Below are 26,460 nucleotides of genomic sequence, written 5' to 3'. Positions count from 1 at the left end.
AATGCTCAAACTAAAGACTTGACTGATAAAAACCCTTTTCAGTGACTAATTAATACCTTTAAAACTACTGACTTGATGGATTATTATAAAGTGCAGAGCCCATGAGTATTTATCAGTGGAATAAAAACATGTAAATTATTACCAAACGGAAAAGACAAGTACCTGCCAGTGTGGCTTTTCACAAGCTGGCATGTTCTTATGAAAATGTATATATACTACCATTCAAAAGTTTGGGGTCACTTAGAAATGTCCTTATTTTTGAACTGTTTTTTCAATGAAAATAACATCAAATTAATTAGAAATAAAGTCTAGACATTGTTAATGTGGTAAATGACTATTCTAGCTGGAAACAGCTGATTTTTAATAGAATATCTACATAGAGGTACAGAGGAACATTTCCAGCAACCATCACTCCTGTGTTCTAATGCTACATTGTGTTAGCTAATGGTGTTGAAAGGCTAATTGATGATTAGAAAACCCTTGTGCAGTTATGTTAGCACATGAATGAAAGTGTGAGTTTTCATGGAAAACATGAAATTGTCTGGGTGACCCCAAACTTTTGAACGGTAGTGTATGTAAATGGTATAACCATCACACGTTGTTGGAAAGAACTTTTCCCTCTCGTGACTCTTCTAGTTGTTATACAGTGCAGACCTCAAAATGATCGGAAGATGCAAATCAGTGCTCATGTATTTAACCCTGGCAGATGGTGCTGACTAAACCTGTGCTCTGCCGTTCAAGGCGTGAAATGCTGCACATTAGCTTACATGTATTGGATTTGAACACAGAGGGAGGATGGAGTAGGTCAAGTTCAGCCTAGTGTGTGTGCGGTGTGGGGGGTTGCTGTCACATTAAATTACCTTGTGTGCTTTGTGCTTCAACGTCCCCAATGACTTTTATCTTGTGATGTATTTAGTCACGCTTAAATCTCAATAAATGGCTCTCTCAGGATGTGGCACGCACATATTCAGAGCTCTCTGATGGTCGCAACTCTGCACGAACGCCTGCTCAGGAAAGAGAAGAAGATGAGGAAGGAGACAGGAACAACCTGATGATGCTGATGAGGATAATAACAAGTAAAATACATTTCTGGCACTTCATTAATATTCCTAACCACAGGCAAAGGCAAGACTGCATCAGTGGTGGTCCGTGGTAAATATTCTAAATGCAATGTTTAGTCTGATTGTCTGACTTCCTTCCAGTCACACATTGCTTTTCATTTATTTTGGCAAGGAATGGCAACCAACTTGTAGAAGCATCCTTTAAACAGTTTCACATGTGGTGACCTTTATTTCAAAGTTAAAGAACTGCTTAACTGACAATTTAATTAAAGATTCAATAAACCTTTCTTGGTGCTGCATTTAAGGACACCGAGACAAACTGTGACTGAGAGCTGCTCCCACACAACCACTTATTTTCAGGTTAGGACACAATTTATTTCACATCTTGCTTGTCCCAACACCACTGATTGATTGTGGTTTTCCAAAAAAAAAATCTGTACTGATGATTATTATACCTTTTGCTTTTAACCTAAAGGCAATTCAGTCATTAGATAAATCAGATTTGGGCCGAGCCTCAGGGATACAGCTTTTCCACTAACTCCTAACATGACTCACTAGTTTTAATGCTTTTATGTGATTTAAAACACACGTCTTATTGGGAATGTTTTCGAGGTAATAATTTCATCTTTTGAGAGAAAAACAAAGTTGACAGTAAATTTAAAAATGACACCACGATTACTCGAGTAATCCATCATCAGCAATAAACTTCAAATTTTGACCTCAAGTGCAGACTTCCAGTCCGCTGTGCTAAATAAGAACACTGTGTTGTATTGATGAATCAGGTCTAACAGACTCAAATGAAAAACAGGGGGTGTTTTACTTGTGATGCAAGAACGTGATGAAAAGTCTATAGCTACACTAGCAGCAGCACAGTGGAGATTTGAGCTAAATGCTAAATTCAGCATGCTAATAATAATAATAATAATAATAATAATAATAATAATAATAATAATAATAATAATAATAATAATAATAATAATAATATGTAAATATAAATAATAATATAAGACAAAACATGGCTAATAATATATGTGTTCTTTAAACAGTGGTCACAGCAGCTTGCTGTGGAGGTAAAACTGAAGGAAATGTAAAAAAGCATAGCAGAAAAACTTTGTTGAACAATAGCTGTTGTTGTTAGCTAGCCTGCTACATAAAGCTCCATAAAAGCTTATCTTCATACTTCATGTTGCCCTGTGCAGGTACAATGTTCACCCTCTGAGTTTAGGATGTTAGCATGCTAAATGTTGCTAATTAGCACTAAACACAAAGTGCAACTAGAAGGGAATTTGTTTAATGTTTTCTTATGAATTCATAATCTTAAAGCTGGTCGGGGCTTTACTTAAACAGAGGACTTTCTGGCCAGCAGCAAAGGAAATGACAACATTATTTTTTTTAACTAGTTTTGTTAATTGGGGTTTAATTTCTTTAAGCATAACAGACATTTTTGTTTTTGAGAAAACAGGACACCTTAGTGTGTGTGTGTATGACACAAGAATCAAAGCCAAATTTAATGGTTAATGAATAATGGTTTCAAACAGTGCTTCAATAAGAATCAGAAATGTGAACCTAATGGTGGCAGGAGAGTAAAAGTTAAAACACTGTCAGTCAGTAGAATAATACTGATAATCTGATAATAATACACTTTATTTCTGGAGCACTTTTCAAAACTGGAGTGACGAGTTGTTTTACAAAAAAGAGCAACAATAAAACGTTAAAAAAGTCAACAAAACATTAGAAAAGACTTCAGATATGATACACGCCTTTTTGCACAGGTTTTTTTTTTAAAGCTTTTGGCTGCTGACAGTAAGTTGCAGGTATTTCCAGAGTGCTGGGGCTGAAACATTGTTTTAAGCCTGGATCGTGGAATTTCTAACAACAACTGAATCTCAGAACTGAGAGGTAGAATAAAGGGTTAACAGGTAAGAAAAGCACTCAGAGAGCAAAGGCTCCTCAGTCATATGATTTCTGACGGTTGAAATTTTTAAAAAAATTCATGGCAGAAATCACGGCGTGAATGTGGCCATTTAATATAGATGTACCCACAAACAAAATGACCTTGCACTGAGCACAGGCGAGTGTTATGCATGTGTACGTTACATATGGATACCGAACTGCGGAACTTAAATATGTAACAGGCGGAGGGAATTGATGGGACTCAGAAACACCCCCACAATTTAATCAAGTGTTTCTTGTATGATTTCCGATGGATAAGTCCCGATAAGTCCACAGCGGTTGATTTGTAGTAGGATCGCAGTCATGTGATCGTTAGCAGGCAGCTGATGTAGCGTTCACTTGTAGTCATATAGTGACGCTGTGTCACTACCTCGCAATGATACAGAAATATTTAACAAATCCGTATATCCAAACTATAAGCCGCATCACTGCCAAAATCTAATTACTTGGTCCTTGTGTCATTTCTGACCTTCCCTGAAAATTTCAGCCAAATCCGTTGCGAAGTAATGTTGCGAACAGACAGACAGACAGACGGAAGGACAAATGTACGTCAATCATCACATAACTCTGACGCATTCCTTGGTGGAGTAAAAATTAAAAGAATCTTAAACTGAATGCTATAATAAATGGGCCACTTGGTTAAAACTGGAGTGATGCTTGTCTTGCATCAAGTGTTTGCAAGTTGTCAAGCACTTCTGTCCAAAAGCTGTTAAGGTATTTAACTAGACAGGCAAAAAGGAAAATCTTTGACCTGCTGGTGACGCTACTGTAAAGTCAGTAGGATTTATCATCTGGGAGCCCATCAAACAATTTAGATGTTTCACTATTCTGAACTGACCAACACCAAAATCTCCATCTTTAGAGTCACACAGGATTGCAACCTGTACAAGTGCTGCATTGTGTTTTCTACCTTCCCACCACTGCAGCATGTGATCAGCAGCTTTCAAAGAACATCAGATGAAGAGCACTAACATCATCCATCCATCCAGAACAGAGCCATTTAAGAGAAGTGACCTTCTTGTTTTTGATACCACTGCTACGAAATGGACATTAAAAGGTTAAAACTCATAGAGATGTTTTTCTTCTTGAGTTTCAGTTGTTGGAGCTGAGCATGTAAAATCATCTGTTCATAACAGGAGCTTGCAGCGGTTATGTAAGAGTGCCAGACTTGGCTAATCCTTTTATCGAGGAGAGAGGAGCCTGCAGGGAAGCACTTTCTCATCACTGAGACAAATCAGCCTATAAAGCAGACATCTCAGCTGTGCATCCACCAGTGCACAGAAAAATCCTCTCATATACACAACAGCCTCTGGATGCAGCTGGTAGAAATCACACACAAAGTTATGAGACAGACGGCCTGTGAGGAAAGTGATGAACACTTTGTGTTATTAATAGCAGCTATGATCCATGCTTCTTATTCTTTTAATCCGCTGGGCCTCAAACCGTATAACCCATCCCAAAAATACCTCATAAATCATTGAAAGCTTTAGATTATTTGCGAATATTCAGCAACTGTATTCATGTCATGTGCACGCGCAGTGCAAACCGGCCATCATGTAAAAGCTGTACACTTCCAGTCATGCTTGCCAAGATTGCGTGCTCCATCATGAAGCGGGCTTTTTGTCCTTCTAAAGAGCGCTAAAGAAATGAACATGCCTGTTGCATTTTGAAACACCCTGTCGCTCCTCACAAAAGAATAACGAGCACAAATCTGTGCGGTCACTCTGTGAGTTGATTGCCCTGCACAGCGAGTGCCAAAGGCCTCCAAGCTTGAAGGACAATAGCAGCTCTGTAGTTGTGACAATAGGTCTGCTCTCTGAGTCAGAAGTTGTAGAAGCGCTGATATTAGGAAGCTGAAAGTTGAGTTCAGAAGTGTGCACTCCAAGGAAGTAATCACGCAGAAGAGCTTTGGGAAAAAAAAGCCCCGTACTCCCCCTCAGCCGGCGCTGCCTTTGAGGAACTCATTGTTAGTGCTGCCAGTGGGAGGCATGGAGGGCTCTGCTGGCATGTGTCGGCATCACTCCTCGCAGGGCCTCAGCGCCGTGACGGCCAAGTGGGAAACGTCATGTGTTTGAGATAATTCTTTGTTTAAAAGATCAATTTGTGGAGCATTTTTATGTCTTTAGAAATGTGGTGAAGGACAGCAGGAGAATGACAGCAGCAAATCCTCCACAGCCAGTCATGTAGACAGAGTATACAGACCACACCAGGCACGTCAAAATATCAAAAAAACTGGAATCATGGCTGTCCGCACATCGAGTTCTGCTGACGTTAGAGGTGTCATAAGTTGGTGAAATTAGTTTTTTCAGTATTCTTACCAAATTTCATGACCGTGTGAGTTATATTTGTAGAGATGTTGAGCCTTTGAATGGGTTTCCTCTGAGAAAGGTTTTCTTGAGAGTGAAAATGCGAAAATTTTAAACAGGGCTAAACACATGAAATTCTCAAAATTCAGCCAGAGTATATCACAGAACTTAAGTTTAAGTTCCCAGATATCAAAACAGCAGCATGTCTTCTGATGTTTTTCTAAACTGACTGATTCAATAATATATATAATATGAATATGAAAACATGAGTCCTACAAAGAGCTAGGGTTGTACTTTTTTGTTTTACAGGTTGCATTCAAAAGATAAAAAAAATCTGATCATAAGTGGGTGATGTTATTGTAATGCACTGCTACAATAGATTAGTAAAATAAATTAACAGTGGTTCACCCTCATGCATAAATCCAACACCTCATTTTACAAGCAGCTTTGACTTTGTGTTCTACTTGTACAACATATATTTATAATATTTATAATATTTATAATATATTTATAATATATAATATATATAATATATATAATATTTTATAAACGATCATTCTAAAAAGTGTTGTCTTCCCCCTTTACACATAGTCCATGACTGGACTGTTTTTATTGGCTTCCTCCAGAGCATCATTTTAGCTCTCATAAAGTCTTGGGCAACACCAGTTTGGTTTTTGACCCATTATCTGACTTCTCAAAGTGAATAGATACAGTGTCTGGGCACCACAACAATGCTGCTGTAATTTGCATCCCAGTGTTATCCAAAATGTGATTTTGCTTTTTGTTATCATTAAAAACTAGTTAAATTTTCGGCTGCACGGTGGCTTGGTGGTTAGTGCCGTTAATAAATATCCACGCAAACACAATGCCGCATGTTCAGGATGTGAGGATTCTAGACGTTGGCGGATGGTGTGATGTCTCCCTCTGCAGAATGTGAGAGGAATAACTCCTTTCGTGGAGGTAAAGTACCCCGTTGTACCCACCACCACTTACTGATGCATGTTCCAAAATGTTGTTAATCATTTTAGCAGGTTTTACCAGTTTAAAAACTTTTAAACTTCATGTCAGCACCATGCTCAATGTAACTTCAATCTGTTTCATGGTAAAGTATAAAATACAACCAGTAGTGACCGTACAGCCAGTGATATATTATAATTAAATCTAATTTTCTTTAGCACTTCCCAGAGGTACAAAGCAATAATTCTTAAAAGTATCATTAATTAAATCAGTGGGGCTTGGACTGGATATGTGACAGAAGATTGATGAGCGAATTATTCAATTAAAATGCTTCAATTATTTTAAGCTAATTTAGGTTTTTGTTGCCGATTATGAGACAGTGAGCTTCTAAGATTCTGCAGCTTTGTGTAAGCTTGTTGAAGTTAGAGGAAAGTAACTGCACATGATACTACTGTGTCATACGTGCTGAACAAAAGTGGCTAGGTGAGTGAGTTTAATGAAGATGAATGACCAAATGTGAAAGACCAAAGTGTGAAAAAGCACAACACTCAAAAAACTCCACAAAGGGCTCAGTAGGCTACAAATGTTGTTTTTATTATTACTTTAAATAATGTCTAAATAAAGGGACTAAAGACATGCTCGTGTGACTTCTTCCATTATCAAAAATATGGTGTGGGGGTGATGTTCACAGCAGAAATCTATCCAGGGAGGGAAGCGTGCATCACAAAGGTGAGACCGTTGTGGAGTCCATTCATCTGAAGACTGAACTTTGAAATAAGTCCCACCATCACCATGGATGGTGTTGGCTGTCAAAAGGGGGCAGTGATTTTTAACCAACAAAATGTCACATTCAGAAGAAGAAAAAAAAAAAGTTTGTTTTTTCTTATATAAAAACTTAGAGACCTGGATACATTTCTACTTTCCCCCCCATGTTTTTACTACAGAAATTAAAAAGCAAAGACATAAAGGAACACACAAAGGGGGCAAAAACAGCTATTTCATAATCAACTCCCTTTGGTAAAAACGGTAATAAATGGTCTTGCATTTGTCTTTTTCATATACATACTAACTTTAGCCATTTATCACTAAAGTCCACAGTAAGCTTGGAAAGTATTACTAGCACAACAACACAGATCTGTCATAAAAAGTCTGAGACTATATACAATGTATTTACAACATGAGCGGTATGTAGACGAGTGTGTGTGTCTGTCTGTGTGTGTGTGTACAAGCTGGTGTATTGGCGGAGGGCATCTTAAAAAGGTTGACTCCCAGGGCGGCGAGGATCATGTGTGTTAATAGAACTATATATAATATATATACACAACACATACACTGGAATACATGTCAGTATCTGACATTCACAAGCTATACAATTTTACAGTCTGAGACCAAACAGTGTTGTGAGGCAAAATTTTTTCTTTTTCTTTCATTTTTTTTATACATTAGATGCAACAGTGCTTTTCTATGTTAACCCGACAATACAGTTTGGGGCTCAGGCACAGTTTCTAATAATGCTGCCATGTGTTTTGGAAAAGGAAATGTAACCCTCTTTCCGTCTAGTGATGATACATGATTGTGATTTGGCCGTAACGCAGGAATGTCTGAACCAGCTCCCTCAGACTTTACTGAGCTCCCTCCAAACCTTCAATCTGGGAAACTTCTGAAACACTTTCCTCTTCCTAAATAAGTGCACTTGTCCATCATATTGTTTTCCATGGATACTATAGAATAACACTTTCGTACAGAAATCCCTGTATGACTGATTTCGATGATGCTCTTACTCTGATGGCTTCAGACAACGCGGTCGATCGGAGGCTAGATCGAAGGCTAAATCGAAGCTCAGTTGTGATAAAGTACAAAAAGCGCCACTCTATCTCTCACAGGCTCACTGTTTACGTCAATAAGCCCTGTCAAAAAGGCTCAAGGAAGTTGTGACGTGGCTCTGAGTGCTGGTAAGCTCAGGTCTGCGACTGGAACATGACATTTCCTAAGTTTTGGCACCAAAGGCCCTGTGAAAAAATGGGCCCAGCTAAAAACGCTGGTAAAAAATCAGTAATCCTGCCGCCCCGGGTGCAATGTACACGGTAGCTAGCTTAATTGTGCTCCCATGTCGGCCTTAAAAACACATGAATAAGCCCTCATCCCTACCTCTAGTCCTGACCTGTTTGACTTCAGACCAAACACCCTCAGAAGTCAGTCTGTCTCCTGTTTCTCCTCGCAGCTCTGGTTGGCTACTGCGCCTTGCTGGGTGTGCTGTATTTGACGCGGTACTTGTTGATGTTCATGAAGTGAAGGACCTCTGGGTGGCGGGTGGTGGTGCAGGGCAACAGGCCGTCGCGTCCTTCGCCCATCAGCCACTTGTTGGTCTCGGCGTTCATGTCGCGGGTGACGTGTTCTTTGACCCATGCCTCCACCCAGGCCTGGAAGCGTTTGTGCAGTCGCGTGCTCACCCTCTCATGTGACTGAGGAAAAACAAGACGGATGTTACTGACATTAAACTGATGCAGCGTTCAGTTAGTACAAAATTATTTCAATGCAGCCATTACGGGAGAAGAGGCTTGACATTTTATACAAGCAGAAGTTCGGTACATGAAGGAACAAACCTTGAACACTGAATTGTCAAACTGAACTTGGTGTTCTGTGAAGGCATTCAGAGCATTTCAGCCCAAACAATCCCTGCTGAGTCTTCTTCAGCTTTTCCAAACTTATAGCTACACTATTGTTCAAAAGAATGGGGTCAATTAGAAATGTCCTTATTTTTGAAAGAAAAACAGTTTTATTCAATGAAGATAACATTAAATTAATCAGAAATACAGTCTAGACATTGCTAATGTGGTAAAAGACTATTCTAGCTGGAAACAGCTGATTTTCAATGGAATATCTCCATAGGGATACAGAGGAACATTTCCAGCAACCATCACTCCTGTGTTCTAATGCTACATTGTGTTAGCTAATTGTGTTGAAAGGCTTACTGATGATTACAAAACCCTTGTGCAATTATGTTAGCACATGAATAAAAGTGTGAGTTTTTATGGAAAACATGAAATTGTCTCGGCGACCCCAAACTTTTTAACGATAGTGTACATATACTGTGATATACAACATGTTACTTCCTGGATAAAAACAGTTATCCATGACTGAGCTGACGGTAGAAACTTCAGAGCAAAGTATTTTGAATGTTGATGCCATCGTTTCAAGGAAAACTTCAACATTTTAGGATTATTGTTTACTTGCCAGTAACTACAGAACACAACAGAAGTCAGTCCACCCCTGGGTAATCTCACTTAAATGTCAAATGATTCTAAATTGTATCACCTCAAAATAACTGCATTATTTCTAAGTTGATAAGTAGAGTGATTCCTCTTATGAACTATCAAACACAAATACTTCACCAGGACTGTATTGAAAATACAAGCCACAAAGCGGAAAGTGAAAGGAACAAAATTGAATACGTGTTCACTGACACACGTTAGAAAACCTGTAAGCACCAAAACAAAACTGAGTACACCTATGATTTCCAATCAGCCCGATGACATGAACATGATTATGAAATGAACTGTGAACACTCAAACTATATCTGTTTTGTATCTATGGGCTGTCTATCTGCGTGTCTGCATGTATCATGGCTGAACATGGAAAAAAATTGCTAGGGGAACTAAAAAAATCTGATTGTGAGACTTCACAAAGACGGGAATGAATGAACAGGAAGATCTGTGAACAGCTAAAAAATCTGTAGAAACACAGTCGCAGCAGAGAGGAGAATTAAACCCAGCCATGGTACCGCTAATCAGAGTAACACTGATCGTCTTTCTACAGTGACGCTATGGACAGTGCTCTGCTTTCACAATCGAGCTTTGAAGAACAGACGGGCAACTGCTTCATCGTTGGCACAGTGGTTATCAGTGGAAATCAGATTTTCTGTGACAGCTCAGACAGCATGAAGGACATTGCATAATGTTATTGTCCATGGAGAGCATCCAAGAAAAGCAACCTTGCTTGCTGTCTGGATTAAAACTGCAAGATGGAACTTTGCTAAAGTGCATGCAAAGTCTGTTGAATATTAGCAGAACATTCTTCAGTCAGACGAGATAAATGTATTTGGCTCAGACAGGGTCCAGCATGTTTGGTGTGAACCTGGTCAAGACCATCACAGTGAATACACAGTCCTGACAATGAAGCACAGCGATGGGAGTGAGATGACATGAGGTTGCACGAGTGTAAAAGGTGTTGGGGAAATGATATTCAAATTCATACTAGAAATGTCTGTGGATTTACTAAAATACTTTTTGGCAAGATGACTCAAAGTCTGCAGAAGCTCAGCAGAAGAGGGATATTCTAGCATGATAACCATCTAAAGCACACTGTCAAAGTCACACAGGAGTTAGAAAAAGTATTGAAAACTTTGAAAACCAGGTATGTTGTCTGATTTGAATCCAACAGAACACCTTTAGGGTATTTTAAAGGGAAAGCAACACAGCCCCTCCAGCAAAATCAGCTGAAAAAGACTGAATAACAGAATGGCATCTTTCCAGAAATGTGATATCCTCCATGCCGAAAAGGATAGGATCTGTCTTTCAAAATAAAAGCTGTCATATTGACGCAGTCCAAAAAAAGAAGCTTTTAATCTAAGCGCACTGACTTTGGTTGCACTTCATTCCTACTATGGGGCCTGCATTTTTAAATCAATGCGTCTAAACTGTTTCAAATTTTAAATAGAATCACATACCTTATTGGTTAACATATAAGTTACGCAATTAATGCCAGGTGATACAATTTTGACATTTAAGCGGCACTGGACAGGAGTTTACTTACTTCTGTTGTGTACTGTACAATAGGAAACATTAACCTGATAGCACATCTAAAGCTAATGAATTGTAAATGGTCTTGCTCATAAGCCCCTTCTGTTCTTTAATCCAGATTTATACTGGATTCACACGGGTTAATACAGCTTAAAGACCATTTTACCTGTGATTCTTTAAAAAAACACCTAGTGAATGACAAAAAATAACTGAACTGAAGCAAAATATGTGAATCAGTAACATACTTGTGCACTTACAAGCTTAATGTAAATGCTTTGAATGTAATGTATTGAAAAAGGTTTGACACTTTAGAGTTCAGAACAACCTGCAAAATGTCTTACTATTATACTCACTAGATTTTCATTTATAGAGTAGAGATTTGTGTCTCTTTGATTGGATTTTAGGAAAAATGTAAAATGACTTTACAATGTTTATAAAACATGTGTAACACTGTAATGCAGTTATTACACACATTTTCAACGTAAACATATACAAATACTGAACACTTTTGGGAAATTTAAAAAAGGTCATCTGATTTTGAATAAGTCTCCATATTCTCAAATAACAAACTGTACAGAAACACCCTTGCTCTTCCCCTTAAAACTTATGTTTTCCGCATCAACGTCCAGTAAGATGCGAGGTAACAGTAGCCGGTAAATACCTGGTGAGCTCGCAGCAGGGCAGTGCGTCGGTACATGTAATCCTCAGACTTAAAGACGTACACCATCTTGTAAGAGTTGAGTTTGAACATGCACTCCATCTTCTCCTTTTCCAAAGACTTCTTGCCCCCCTCGCAGGCCTCCTTGTCCAGCTGCTCTCGTCCCTTCTGGTACTTCCTTATCCGTCTCAGATTCCTGGTTAAGAGCGCAGATACAAATATCAAAAGAGCTGCTAATAATTTGCAGCAAAAGCGTGTCAGAATTAATGCACATTAAATTCACGGACTCATTTTTGAATTTGACTTTCACAAGATGTCAAACAGCAATGAACTGTGACCAATGACCAGAAGTGAGAGTTCACCTGGGAAGAAAAACAGGCTTCTGAGCGAGGTGCTCCCTCAACTCTGGAGTGGTGGAATCTGGGTTCAAGTAGCGTCCGACATAATCCGACCAACGCTGCAAACATAAGACCAGAACAAAACCAAATTTAAGACTCACATTAGCTACATAAACACTACTACTGCACCAGTATTACCAAAAGGTTGGCAACAGGTCCTTACTAGTATTTCCACTCCAGCTGGAAAAGTAGACCCTCTTACTAGACAAAATGTAAAAACAATGACACTTATTTTCTGTATATTAACACCCCCATATACAGAAAGCATGAAGATACTACTCACAGTGTTACCAGTTGTTAAAATACAGGCATGTAAATGACCAGCTTAGCCCACTTCTGACCTGAACTTTACAAAATGCCACATAATATCAGTCTGAAAATTAAAGCCAGGCTCAACAGAAGGCCAAATATCATTAGTTAGGATGTTTTTTGATGGGTGTAATATAATATAAATAACATTTTAAGATCACTATCCAACGCAGAGGCTCTGTTTGATAAAAACACATGTACACTTTGGAATTATACATTGGATTATTGATTTTAAGAAGTTATTTTCCTGGTACTCATGGACCAAACCTCAAAACTAACTGGTTTCAGGCGTATTAACAGCTTCTTACCTCAGCCTCCATGGGCTCGTCTGAGTTCTCTTCCTCTGTATCGAGCAGCTCCACTGTGAGCTGCACCTGCCCTCTGTTTCTCAAAAACATCACCTGAGAAACCAAGAGAAGATTAAGAGTGAGAGTGATATTAATTCAATGTGTGGGAGTTTTAAGGAAGCACTCAACTTGATGTCCAGAGGGCTCAGAGGACTGGACAACCAGGGTCCCTGCTGTAAATTACAGTCTCTCTAAAGCATTGCTCTTTCATTCTGGGTCTAGTTGTACTGGAGACTTTCTAATAAATGGCAAAAAGTAGTGTTTAGTCAAACATCCCTCACGTTTTCCATGAGGTCATTTTTCAATCAAAAAAAGTCACGGCAGGCTGATTTAGCTTTAAGCCATCATTTTTAAAATTTGATTTCTTTTTCGCCAAAATGTGATACAAGTTAAATGCAAATTGAAGCTTTTAAAGTGGGTCAAAATGGGCATTTGCTTATGGGTAGCAGGTGGCTTTAAGCAGCTTTACACATTGCCAGTGCTAAATAAGACGAAGTGGTAATGGCTTTTTTTGTTACTGTAACTTTTCCCTGTACCAGGGACCTGTTCAGCAAAGGGAAAAAAGGGCTGGTGACTCACACTCTGATAATGACTAAGATGACACACACAACACTTTTTAAACACTGTTTACCAACATGGCTGCTTTGTGAACTTTTCAGACTCTTTGCAAAAGAAAAGGATCAAAATCCAACTGCTTTCTCTGAACAGACCCTCTGCACAGCACTGCTTGTGTTTCACTCATCGGTTTTAATTGGTTACGACAGAGAACATTTAATGGCGGCGAACACACCCCAGAACAGAATTTAAATAAAAACAATATGAGTAATCACCAGCTAATAAAGGTAGGATGTTCCTCTCTGCAGTTAATAAACTCTGACATCTGGATTAAGTGCAGCTACCACTCCTGCTGCCTTGTGGAAAAATTGCTTTTAAGTACCTCTCCTGAACTTTAAATGAACTAATTTCCAAAACTTAAGCAAAAACAGATCCTGTCCTGCAGTCAAATGGCACGATCTCAATGGGCTTTCCCTCCAACCTTACCTTGAAGCAGTTCTCGTCGGACATGAGCTGCTCGGCTTTCCGCTGATACACCGCCTCTGCAGAGCTCCTTGAAGTCTGTGTGGACATGGTTCCTCCGCTTGCCCCGTTAGTGCTCTCTGCCAGGTAGAGGTCTGTTACTTGGACGCAGATCTCGTCACTCACGATGTGCTGAAGCTGGAACAACAAGAAATCATTAGGGACTGAACACCTACTGCTACAATAACTCTCACAAAATTGCAGTTAAGAGAAAAAAGTCTTACCTGCCGGACGATGCTTTGGATAAGCTTATCCATTGTGAAGGCGATATAAGCGTGAATGGTGAACATTTCCCTCAGTGAGTCCTCATATTGAGAAGCTTCCATGTTTCCATCCAGCAAATTTCTAACCATTTCCAAGAAGGCTGAGTAATAATCTTCCACCTCAATGTCCACTGGAGAGAAGAAATATTTAAAAATCAAGTGGCTAAGTGGATCAACATATGAGAGAAGGGCTGGTGAAATATCAACGCTGCATTTAGTTTTTCAATCATTTTTGTCTATTGACATTGTTATTTAATCATCAGTTCCACTTAAACCAAAGATAAAAACTTTTTAAATCTTAGCAAAGTTTCACAATTTATCTTCTTTTCCCAATAGGAAAATCAAACAAATGCAACATAGTACAGTTTAGTTAGGAATGCTACTCACTGGGCTCCTTCAGTCTTAACTGGATAGCAGGATTGTCGTTCTTCTCCTTCTTGAGGCCCAGAACTTCCCTCTCCCAGTCTCGTTCTCTGACCTCCTCTTCGATCTGTCGCTCCGCCTGCCCGTACAGCCGCAGCAGACGCGAACACAACGTCTGGTGCAGTCGCAGGAAGATGTACCAGTTGTTGTTGACGTAGAAAAGGTTATAAGCATCATCACAGCCGCGCAGCTTCTGCGCTGCTGTGTTGCTGAACAGCAGCTTGGACTTGGAGGGGCTCCCGCTGCCGGGGACGCCGTTGTGCTTTTTGGAAGCTCCTTCCTCCAGTTCCATCTCTTCCTCCTCCTCCTCCTCCTCCTCTACATCTGAGAGCTCGCCCCGCTGAGAGAACAGCATGTCGGGGATGAAGTGGTAGATGATCTGTTTGATCTTGTATTTGTCTTCCTTCTGGATGCTGGTCTGCCGCTTGACGTGGTGGATGATGAGTGCCGCTGCATCCTCCAGGATCTGGCTGTCCTCGTAGGCCAGAGTGAGGTGGGGGCCTGTGAGTGCGGTGGCATTCTCCTCAGACGCCTGCTCCTGGCGCTGCAACACAACACAATTCACTGTCAGTGTTCTGGTGGCACAAAATGCACAATTCTGTGTGAATAAAGATCCAGTTGAACATTGGGTTTTCTAAATCAGTTGACAAATATAAAGACTTTCATTTTGGGTAAAAGCGAACACTGCGCCACCACATTACAGGGAGATACAGAAGAAAAAAAATTACCTCATCATAGATGCTTTCAATTTCATTTAGCAAGGACTTGGATCGAAGAACTTTGGTGTCATTCTGCTTAAAGTTGATGCCTTGATGGTCGAGAGACTTGAGGTAATACTTCTCGTTCTGCTCCCTCCAGATCTTGTTGAAACCTCTTTGGGCTTCCCGCCACTCTTCCTCCTTTGTCTTTAACCTGGTTAAAAAGAGAACGCAAAGTCAAGTAATATATATACGCCACTGCTTTCACTTCCATGTTGTGTTATATTCCTGCTAATGTACAAATCTTTGCATCAAAAAAAAGGTTCTTCTTCACCTGAAATCAAAGCATCTCCTAGAGAAGACAAAATAGAAATAAAATTCTACCCAAAATGTCTTACTTCCTGAAAATCTGCTGTTTTAGAGACTACGATTTACCGATGTTCCTGAAACGCCTCTCATGCAGGCTATGGCAGCCCTAGCTAGCGGCTGTGCAGAGAGAAGCCTCTAGTCTCAACTCAGTTGTTGCAGCTTCAGTACACTCAGACAGGTATGTGCCCAAAATATACTTTGAGAGTCAAGTATGGCATTCTTATGTCAGATTTATTCAAGTTGAAAACCAAGTAATTTTATCTGCATGGACATCAGTACTGCAGCCAATCATGTTCATTTAACTGTGAGAAGTCAAAATCGTGTTCATAATCAGTATTTAAGTAATTGTGCCGGTCTAATACTGATACACTGAAATGCTCAGGCCTCGGTTCAACACTAACCTTTTCAACACGATGGGGACAGAAACAGCAGGGTTTTTCTTCAGGCCATCAATGATGTCAGGTGCTTTGTCTCCGTATATCCTCTGAATGGCTTTGCGGTGTATCACCTCCGAGGATCCGCCCAGTGTGTTGTCTAAGCGGAACTTGGCCTGCTCCTCTGCAGACATGCGGGACAACTTCCGCTGCACTGTCTCCAGGACTCTGATGGTAGCCAGGTTGGTCTCCAGCACAACATCCAACTGTGTGGAGGAAAAGACAGTTGTCTGATTATCGTGACCTTTATTAATATTCAATAAGAAGCTCATTATATTTCTGATTTTTCTAGAATTTCTAGTATCTTAAAAAAAATGTTCAAGGTGTTTTTACAATTAAATATGAGAAAGAATGAATTTTTTGAAAGAGCAAAACATACAATGTGTTGGAATAAATGTATTTGTCTACTGAGGATATCACCCTAATGGTGAAGAGAAGTCATACATGGTTTCTGTTCCTGCTCACCTCAAAGCGTTCGTCCTCACACCTGTAGATATGCTCCTCATACTGAGTCTTCTTGGAGCTGACAAACGTGGAGTCTTCAGACCACGAGGGGAACGAGACCCAGGTGTCATTTAAGACCTGCACACAGCAGAAATACACAAGATCACATTTCATATGTATGCTCTTGTTAGAGTGGAGATTAAGTCAAATATTGTCAGAGAATGAGATGATGAATATCGGGTTTAAGCACCAGCTCTCACCTCTTTACAAAGCGGAGTTCTGCCTGTACACTTGGGCTGCTGGTAACTTTTGGGCAGGGCTCTGTAACTGGAACCTAGTCTCTTACAGGAAGCATAGTCAATCTCCATGGCGATGCCCTCCGTGGCCCGCTCCTTCGGGTATGTTTCGATGTGGGACATCTCACGATATCCCAGAAAGTTTTTGAACCAGTTGAACAGCTCAGGGAATTTTCTATTTAACAAAATTAATTCCAAAAAAACATTTTTGAGATAACAGTTTACCGTGGAACTTTTATTCTGTTACTCTTTACTTTAGAGTTACTCACCCTAAAAAGGGAAGCACCAGCTGCACCAGTTCAGCCCTGGAGATCACCTCCTGATTAAAGATGACCAGACACCGCAAGAAGTTGTCGTAGGCCTCTGCACTCCGCAAGGCTTTGCGCACCTACAATGAATTTACCAACAGTTAAATATCAAGAGTACACAAAATGTTATGTGGTATAATTGAGCTTTTGAAAAATAATAACAAATCATTGGCATATTATGTGAAGACTAACCTTGACCCTATTGTTACATTGGATAGATCACAGTTAAATAAACTGAGCTTTACTTTGAGTGTTCTTTAATATTTTATAGTGTTCTATACAATTAAAACAAATCAGGTTGATGTGTATTCTATCATTCACACTTCAAGGGAACACGTGATGAAGCAATTTATATTACTGTCTGAGACTGAGTGGAATTATTGATATATTATAACTAAGTTCTGCCTTGCGATATATTTCACATTGATTTGTCTTCCTTTCTCATTTAAGCTAACAACCATCAGAATACAAACTTACCTTCTCAAAGAACAGAGATTCTGTGCCGACTCCATGCTTGCTAGCTTCTGCCACTGAGGAATCTTTTAAATTCAGTAACTTCGGCTTCTTCTGCAGCATTACCAAAACAGCAGAAAGGAGACACAGGTGGAATAATTAGAAAACTATCTACCAATGCCTGACATGAAACATGGAAACAATAAATAAAATCAGGGCTTGGCCACAGCTTCAGCAGTACAATACGTGTGTGTGCACCTTGACAGGAGGTGTGGCCCCTGGAGTGGGATGGCGACGGATCTGGCAGCCGTTCTGATTGGGCCTCTGTTTGTTGTTGAGCTGCAGCTTTTTGGCGGTTCCACCGTGGTCATTCCGTACAGACTCTGCCTTCTCGGCTGTGGTCTTACTTAACAGCTGCGGGAAAAACACAACACTGATTGAGACACAACGCGGTACCTGAACATGATCTCTGAACACATATGACAGTACTGGTAGAAGAGCACTGAAATTACATATTAATGCAATATGCAAATTAACTTTAACTTCATGTTTGAAGTGGCGTTTAGTATTTCTGCATTAATGGACTTCAAGTGATGTACTTAGTATGACTCTGCTCACCACTGAACTGTTGGCATCAGGGAGAAACTGCCCAAACTCTGACAGCAGGTCCTCTTGGTTCTTGAAGAGCCGGGCCACCTGAGCATACACCTCCTGTTCTGTCAGAGCAGGTGTGTAGTTCCCTCCAGCCTCCTTAGCATTACGTTGCTCCTTCTGTAGTGGACGAACACGAGATGTATAATAATTAGCAAATACCGTCAAGCCTATTTTAAACTCAACTTCCCGACAGACTTTCAGTTGAAGTCGTTTTTAAGCCAATAACCACTTCAAAAGTATCACTGGGGGTGTTCAGGTTTCAGTCCGAGCCACTGACCTGGTATGTGTGGAGAATCTCCAGGAAGGCTTTGTAGATGTCGGGCTGACCCTGGAAGCGGTTCTTGATCTTGTTGACGTAGTTGATGGCGTGGTTGAACTCCACGGGCTGGTTGTTCTGCATGGGTGGGCCGGTGGGTGTCCCGCTGAGCGGTGGGTGCAGCTGCATGGGCGGGGAGCGGGGAGAGGTGTAGGCAGGGATGGACGGATTGCTCTGGCTGCTTGGCGTCAATGCCTGAGGCTGAAGAGGCTACAAGAAAAATGATTTCAGAATACTTGAGCACACGCTGCACCACAAAACACTTCTTAACTTGAATCAGACTATATGGAGATGGGGATAACAACTTGGTTAGTGCATGTCTGCCTGCTCCCACTTTGCATTTGATTCTCACCTTGCTCATCTTGGCAGGGGTGGGCTGCGTTAGAAGAGGTGGAGCAGTGGTGGTTGCAGCAGATGGGAGCTGGGGCTGATGCTGGGTAGGTGCTCCAGTTATGGGGATGTTTTGGACTGAAATGCCATGCGGTGTGATGTGGTGGATCTGACCGGGCGTTGTCACGTTGACTAGGTCATTGGTTTGGACCTCGATCTTGTAACCAGGAGGCAGGAAAGTGTTGAAGCCCATGATGAGGTCGGGATGGCCTTTGAAGAGCTGTGACACTCTGCTGATGACCCCAGGAGTGTCAATACTGGGAACACAAAAACAGAACGAGAATTTAAACCCTACCACACCTGGGATGCCACTCAGTACATTTAAATAACTTGAAACATTTGGGGCATTACGAGTTTTGGCTATCAACTCTGACCGGAATAATGGACTAGGTGTTCTGAGCAACTTTGACTGTGAAAACATGCTAATTATTTTTATGAAGGGAAAAAAATCCTAACTGTTGCAGAAGTGAAAGACTAGTAAAAATCTTTTCGTGTTTCTGAGACAAATAGGAATTATCCTATTTAGATAACACTGCACCTTGCAATGCAAAAAACAAGGTAATTATACTAAAAGTGTACCATACAAATTAGGGGTATCATGATATCAGTGGCTAATTGAGGACCAAAAGAAGAGGAATCTAGGAATGCACAAAATTCACATTTTGAACTAGTAGGCTGGTCAATTTTGCACGTACAATTCACTGTATTTGTCTATAAGATCAAACCGTGGACTCACCTTTGGGACTTGAACTCCTTCATTATATCTAAAAAGTCATTGTAGACCTGAGGCTGGTTGCCAAACTGCAGTTTCACTTGATCCAAGTAGGACAAAGCATCTTCCACCTTGAGGAGACAGAAGAGGGGAAAGTCAATTTCATCTACCGATCAGATTCTCTTTAATATTCACTTTCAGCAGCAGCGTTCTTATCCTGATATTAAACAGCATTCTTAAAGCAGAAGAAACATTATAAAAATATGAAAATTTAACAGACTCAAGGAATTAAACACTTACAACACTTCTGCATCTGCATAAACACGTGACATGCAGGTTGTGCATGGGATGTAAGAACACGTCAAAACAAGCTGACTAACCTTGAGCCTCTGGAACTGCTGCTGGCCCTGTGCAGAAGCTTGAGGAGCAGCTGTATGGCTGTGCCCTGACATCACTGAGGGCCCATGGGACTGAACTGCTGGGCTGTGATGGTGGGACCCTCCATGGACGGCTGGGCTCGGAGTGTGCCCATGTCCGCCACTGTTCTGGGCCACGGTGGGAACCTGTGAAAGCAGAGGCACTATATTAAAATGATGGCAAAGATTAAAATCTAGTTGAAAAAGATTTGATGGCTGGTGCTGTGACCTTGTCATGAAAGGAAGACTTGCTGCAAAAAAAGAGCGCACTGCAATTCATCTTAATAAAAAAAAAAAAAAGGTGTGCTGACAGAAAGAAAAAACTGAGCTTCAGTCTCTGCATCTGACAGACACCACAGACTAACAAGGGTGAAAATGAAAGCCTGAGCTGTGAGCGCTGGGACAATAAAAACTGATGTGTTCAAAGCAGCAGAAGCTTAAAACAAATCTGGACTGGACAAACATGGTGTACCTGGTATCCCTGGGGGACGGAGTACTGGACGCCTGCTGTGGGCTGCATGTTGTCGGACACGGCCTCATACACAGCTGGAGCTGGGGCAGGGGCCAGGACACGATGCTGGAAAGCCTCCGCGTTGCCAGCGAGGCGCCGCTGCTGGGACGCAAAAACCGTTTCCTGATCCTCCAGACGGCGCTTCATTATGAACTCATACTCGTGAGAGCTGCGAGACCTGGGAATAAAAAGAAGCATATGGACCGTATTTCACACCGGCAAACCCCTGTCAAGTTATCAGAATCTATTAAATCTGCCTTTTGATTTTATTCAATAATTTGCTGGGGACCGTATGGCAATCAATTTTTTTAAAAAATTCTACTGTGAATTTATGGATACACACAGTGCCAACTAACCACTTTTGTTGTTTGGCTCTGTCAAAAAAATGACTACACAGTCTCTGACCATTGATCTAATGAAACATCCAATGCTTTTAGCAGCACAAAGAAGCCCAGTGGCTTACAGAGGTCAACTACTCGGGACCATATTGATTTATTAGCGTGTGATGGCACATGTCAGTTTTATTTTCTGTAGAAGTTTGAGGGCGCTTATTTCATCAGGAAATGCACTAAAGTGGCACTGACAGAAGTCTGTGTTTGTCACTGCAAACCGTGTCTGATTACACTTTGTTTGAACACGCTGGTGTCTTGGACCTCTCCCACAACCCAAGCCCACAACAGTATACAATATTTACAACTTTTCTGATTGTCAGTATTTTGTTCTTTAAAAAAAAAAAAAAAAAAAAATTCTCAATACAATAAATACATTTTAAATTGTACTACTCTGGGTCTGATGCAGCTGATTCTTTCTCTCTGTAGTCACCACTCACTGCTGTGAGTAATGTCTTCTCATAGCACCGACGGTTACACATCAAGAGTGACAGCCTATTAATACTGAATTAAACATGTAAAATCATACATTAAAAATGATTAACTAATAATTTAAAACTCAAAGAATAAAACTAATAATTGCATTAGCCTGAAAAATAACACATTGGTCAAGCCCCATCACCAAACTTTTATTCCTGCCTGTGATTCTTTGTTTTGCACCTGGACTAACTGTTGTCATTCATTGTGCAAGACGATATAAATTGACATTGATGAGCAAGCAAGACCCATTGCAAGAATATTATAATTTACTTCATTCAACTTATTATAATATAACAAATACTACAGGTTTGATCAGTAAACAGTTTTTAATACGGGATTTGATCTGCTACATTCCTTGGGACAAACATAACAGATTTCTGTTTAAATGTGATAAAAGTCTGGGGGTATACAGTGCACCACAGCACACTGAGTGAAAGCTACCGTTTCCCCTGCTTTCTTTGTAATGCCATCACCTCAGTGAGGAGCTCTGCTGGGCTGCACGTCCTAAACGGATCAGCGTTAACATGCACTGGATGTATAACTTGCAGTCTCTGCAGCCAATGAAACACTGACAGCCTACGTCACCGATGCAACAAACAGGTGCTGTGGGAACGTGGGAGTCCGTCTGCCATTCACAACTTCCTCAAGACACCAACAACTTATCCTCATTGCAATGAATGGCGCTGCCGAAAGACTAAGCTCGAGACCCGACTACTAAAAATAAATTTACCCGAATGTCGAGACAAAGTGACACAATGACAGCCTGTAGTGCCCGTGTATACTACTATACCGCTGGCTCCTCCGACAGCGGAGCTCCACGGAGCCGTTTACCGACAAAGTGTCACTACGACCAGTCACAGAAAGCGAGGTTGCGGTATTTATAGATATACCAACTTCACTCGGTGTAGTAACGTTATAGTCAGCTTACGGGCAAACGCAGCTATGTCTGCTACATGCTAACAGCCGACAACCATCCCCTTTATGGCCTAGCAACACAAGCACCGACCTCGAGTTACAGCACGACGCATTCCCCACGCCCGCCATTTAGAGCGTGGCACAGGAGTTCAGCGAATTACCCTCCATTTCAAGCAGGTAAGCACGAAAAGTGGCTGGCGTGCTAGCCGTCTTCCTGACAACCATGCCTAAAGCATTTTCAGAATTTTTATAGTAATAACTTCGCCGAGAACTTGTTTTGTCGATACGGGCTGTGAGCTGCCAGTTAGCTGCTAGCTAATGTAAACAACATGAGTAGCCCGACACCGATCACCGTCCGAGGCTAGGAGGGAAGCACATGCAGCTAATCAATAGCGGTCTGGTTTGCTGTTGCTGAAACAGACTGTCTTTGGCAAAAATCAACTATCGATTTGTTAGTCTGCTCGTATTGGGTCTACCTGTGAGTGAATGACGTGAAGAAACACCGATCCCCCGTATGCTTTACTTAAAACGTCTGCTAACGGCAGGTAGCTAGCTAGCTGTGTTAGCTTGCTGAATGAATTCAGCTGAACTCACCCCTCTCCCAAATAGCAAGCAGAAGTTCGCAGATGATGATCTGGTAATCCGTTATTCGTGGGTTAGCCGCTACACCTCTGATTGCAAAAGATACCGAGGCGACGTATATGTATGTGAAAAGCAACTTAACAGTGGCGTGTGACTTAAAATAAACAATTCAAGCAGTAGGCTGCAAAGTGAAAATCTCTCCGAGAGGAAAACAATCTCCGTTCGGTTAGCTGTAGGGGGCGGAGTTTTCAGACAGGGACCCGCCCTCTGATTGATACTATTGGACAGTTTGTTCAGAGGCTCCGCAGAAGGGCGGGGCGACGTACTGGGTTGTGAATTTGAGCTGTCAATCAAGGATTTATCGGACAGTTACCATGCACGCCCATTTTGACTTGACTAGAAGCGCGACAATACCAGCACTAAGTGCAGCAGTAGAGATGGAGGAATGTACCGCTTCTCCTTCAGAAAAGTATTTCTGTTTGTAAACATGGTCGAGGAGTATTCATATGAGCGACTATCAAGGGTTTTATTGATTACAAGTATTTTCTTATGTGGACTAAACAAGGGAATCTCTAAACTACAGTCTTCTTCTCTTGTATTTAGTCCAGGATATTTGAAACTGAGAAAAGTTTTTGATAGAAACCTTTCAGGGGGCTGCTGTAAAACTGAATCCCAATTTTATGGATTGTTTGAATTTAGAAAACCACACAATAGGTTGATTTCCACATGTTGGAAAATGTTCCAGCTCTACTGTCGATCAAATTAACCATAAAAAAGCAGTTACGACACATACAACTTTAAATAAGAGTGTAGTTGTACTATGCGTGTCCCCTGGTATTCATTGTGTATCACTTAACTAAGTCTTGCTGTCTGACAGTGAAACATCAAGATCTTCTGCTGGCTTTAAAGCTTTGTATTATGTTGTGTTTGTATATATTTATGGCTTGCTTTGCCCCGATGGAGACCAGTAGGCAAAATTTTGCTCTTCTGAGTTTCCACATAAATATATTGCACATTAAACTATTGACATCAGTTTCATAATATTTTTTGCTCAATGTTCCTGGGAACATTGAGCAAAATATTATGAAGCTACTCCAATTTTTGAACACTTCTTGGTGCTGAAGTTTTTGGATGTTGTGGTACACAGTTATGTTTTGAGAAATTGACAAAGTGAGAGCCATATACAAAAATAATTCATATTGCACAATATTATAGCCACATATTTGACACAAGGTTTGTCTGCAGCACGATTGTGTAACAATGCATTACATTTCACTGTTGCAAATTCCCAAGCAGCAGTGAGTTTACCAAAAAACAACTGATACTTTTTAGATGCAGCCGCTGACTTTGTACAGCTGGTAAAGTGGTAGTGTGTATATTACACACATGCACATACATGCATGTATATTTATAGAGTCACTGTATAGTCATCTGCATCACTTACTTTTCCCACCAGCATCATGCACAGTATTGAGTGAAGTTGCACTTGCATGCATGTGCAGCAAACTACCAGGCCACTATCATTGGAGATATTAGAATCTGGTCAGACTTTACAGTTTCTAGTAAGGTTTTTGCCATCTTTTTCTCCCTCTGTGATTCTTTGATTGCCCTTACATTGTTTGTCTGGTCTCAGCTGCTGTAATCCTGCAATTCCCCGTTGAGGTTTCTAAATCTAACCTACCTATCCTTTCATCCATCCACCCAATGCATGTGTTGAGACCGTTCTACATAATTAGCTACTTCCTGGAGTCTGGTAACACGTGACTTTGTAGGAGGGAATCTGCTTTTGCACTTGTGTCCCTCCCCTGGATGCATTAAGGAGCCGCTGCAGCCAATCACTGCACAGAACCGACATTACAAATCCCCAAAAGGTGGAACTTCCAAAATAAACCATCGCCCACGACAGGCGGAGCCGCAACACCAGCCCGGGATTCCTCCTTCCAGCCCAGGCAGAGGATCCAGCAGCGACCGTAGGCTGCAACACACACAGGAACACACACAGTGCTCCACTATCCCGACTGCTTTTCCCCACAGCTGCATGCATCTCCACCAGAGCCGCGGTGCACACCGACACCAGACCTCCGAGCTGGTCCAAATGCACAATAAAAGTGTATTTCTAAAGTGTTTTTTCCCCGAGTTTCGTGCAAAAGCATGCAACCACAACGCACTGCGGGCTGTGGAGACACCCCCAGCATCGAGCCACACGGCGGCCAGGAGGATCGGCGGCTCCTGCGCGGTGCGTCGCTCGACGCTGGCTGAGCTCTCCAAACAAAAGGCACTAAAACGCATCATCTGCTCGTTGACGCTTCACTCGAGCACCGGCGGACGCGCAGAAGCGGGGCCTAGGCGGCGAACACGGCATCTTTTCTGGGCGGCAAGAGCCGATCCAGTTGCCCTTTACCAAACAATGCCAAAGTCAAACGAAACGGGAACTACGGCGTCGCTGTATGGAAACATCGGTACGGCGGAGCCACGCCATTCTCCGCCTTCTACCCGCCGAAAAACACGCAGCCCTATTTTTTTCTCTCCTCTCCTGCAGAGAAGACGACCGCGCTTTTAACAAATCCAATTCTTTGTTTACTTCACCAGTCGCGAGTAAAATGTCTAACCTGCCTCACCACAACAACTCCCTCCCCCTCTACCGATCGCTCCATTTGCAAAGCGGCGTTACAAGCTCGCACAAGGCTGCAGAGAGCAAAATGTTTGGGCTGGCAGACAGCGGGATGCCTCGGATGATCCCCCACCACAGCCCGGGGAGACTGTTTACCAGCCGACATAATGACGTGCTGCAGATCCTGCCGTCCACCACGTTATGTTTGTGGCTATTTAGCTGCCGTTTACGCGCATAAAAAAGCCCCCCTTCGATTCATTTAAGGTCACAAAAGGCGCCACTGACGACAAAGCGCGTCCCTGATCTTCACGATCACCTCTCTTCTGTTCTGACAGCGATACTAGGAATATAATTTAGTTTAAGCAGCTGTTACATACCCAGGAAAAAGACTCCTTACTCCGGATTCGTGTTTGTAACAAAATAGTTGGAGACGCCCCCCTCCGCTGGCATTGGCGCAACCGGAGCTGCGCGTCACTTTGTTTTGAATATGACCCGCTAAAACCGAGCAGCGCCACAGAGGCAGCCTCTGCTCCAGCTCACAATCCCAGGGCCAGACTGGCTCCAAACCACACGACTTCACAACTACTGGTACCAGAGGAGGAAAGTAATCAGCCTTGAGTACTTTAACTCAACCACTTATTCATATTTAGTTACATGTAAACAGGCAAATGCTGCGCTTTTTTGCTTCACTCATGCTATTAGACAATATTTACTGTATAGACCAAGACTCTAATTGCAATTATATGATCAGCAAACAAGGTTTTTTTTAAGCTACCTGGCAATGTAGCAGTGTAAATTAGCCACACTTCAGTAATAATAAAACATCACTAATATAATTATACTCTATTATGTGAATGAAACAGCAGCTGTGCATTTTAAATGCTTTTGCCTTCATTTTTCACATCAGACTACAACTGCTGATTAACTAAAT

The 26,460-nt window shown here is 41.4% G+C and overlaps 1 protein-coding gene across 2 annotated transcripts; it reads right to left on the bottom strand.

Moving 5' to 3' along the window:
* Positions 1-6,850: 6,850 nt before the first annotated feature.
* Positions 6,851-23,155, bottom strand: sin3aa (SIN3 transcription regulator family member Aa). Of its 2 annotated transcripts, none has more exons than XM_055009282.1 (21): positions 22,931-23,155; positions 20,514-20,730; positions 20,006-20,188; positions 19,650-19,756; positions 18,876-19,170; positions 18,485-18,733; positions 18,172-18,324; positions 17,812-17,967; positions 17,578-17,664; positions 17,062-17,180; positions 16,757-16,967; positions 16,518-16,634; positions 16,020-16,258; positions 15,280-15,463; positions 14,516-15,095; positions 14,090-14,259; positions 13,830-14,003; positions 12,750-12,842; positions 12,097-12,191; positions 11,738-11,930; positions 6,851-8,739 (listed from the first exon to the last, which is right to left on the bottom strand). In XM_055009282.1, exons 2-21 carry the CDS (start codon positions 20,697-20,699, stop codon positions 8,509-8,511), a joined length of 3,822 nt encoding a protein of 1,273 aa, XP_054865257.1. In that variant the 5' UTR covers positions 20,700-20,730; positions 22,931-23,155; the 3' UTR covers positions 6,851-8,508. The 2 variants fall into 2 exon arrangements, with proteins under 2 accessions (XP_054865257.1, XP_054865256.1); XM_055009281.1 differs by having other exon boundaries at positions 17,578-17,667; positions 22,931-23,154.
* Positions 23,156-26,460: the final 3,305 nt, after the last annotated feature.

This window comes from Amphiprion ocellaris, chromosome 3 (genome assembly GCF_022539595.1).
Source record: "Amphiprion ocellaris isolate individual 3 ecotype Okinawa chromosome 3, ASM2253959v1, whole genome shotgun sequence".
Lineage (NCBI taxonomy): Eukaryota > Metazoa > Chordata > Actinopteri > Pomacentridae > Amphiprion > Amphiprion ocellaris.
The sequence above is the reverse complement of the archived record's forward strand: the minus strand, read 5'-3'. Positions and strand labels throughout refer to the sequence as shown.

Coding starts and splice junctions, on each gene's coding strand:
- sin3aa (XM_055009281.1), bottom strand. CDS start 20,699: ATGAAGCGCCGTCTGGAGGATCAGGAAACGGTTTTTGCGTCCCAGCAG. Junction 18,325..18,484: donor AGATTCTCCACACATACCAG/GTCAGTGGCTCG, acceptor CGTCCACTACAG/AAGGAGCAACGTAATGCTAA. Junction 11,931..12,096: donor AAGCCTGTTTTTCTTCCCAG/GTGAACTCTCAC, acceptor GCTCTTAACCAG/GAATCTGAGACGGATAAGGA.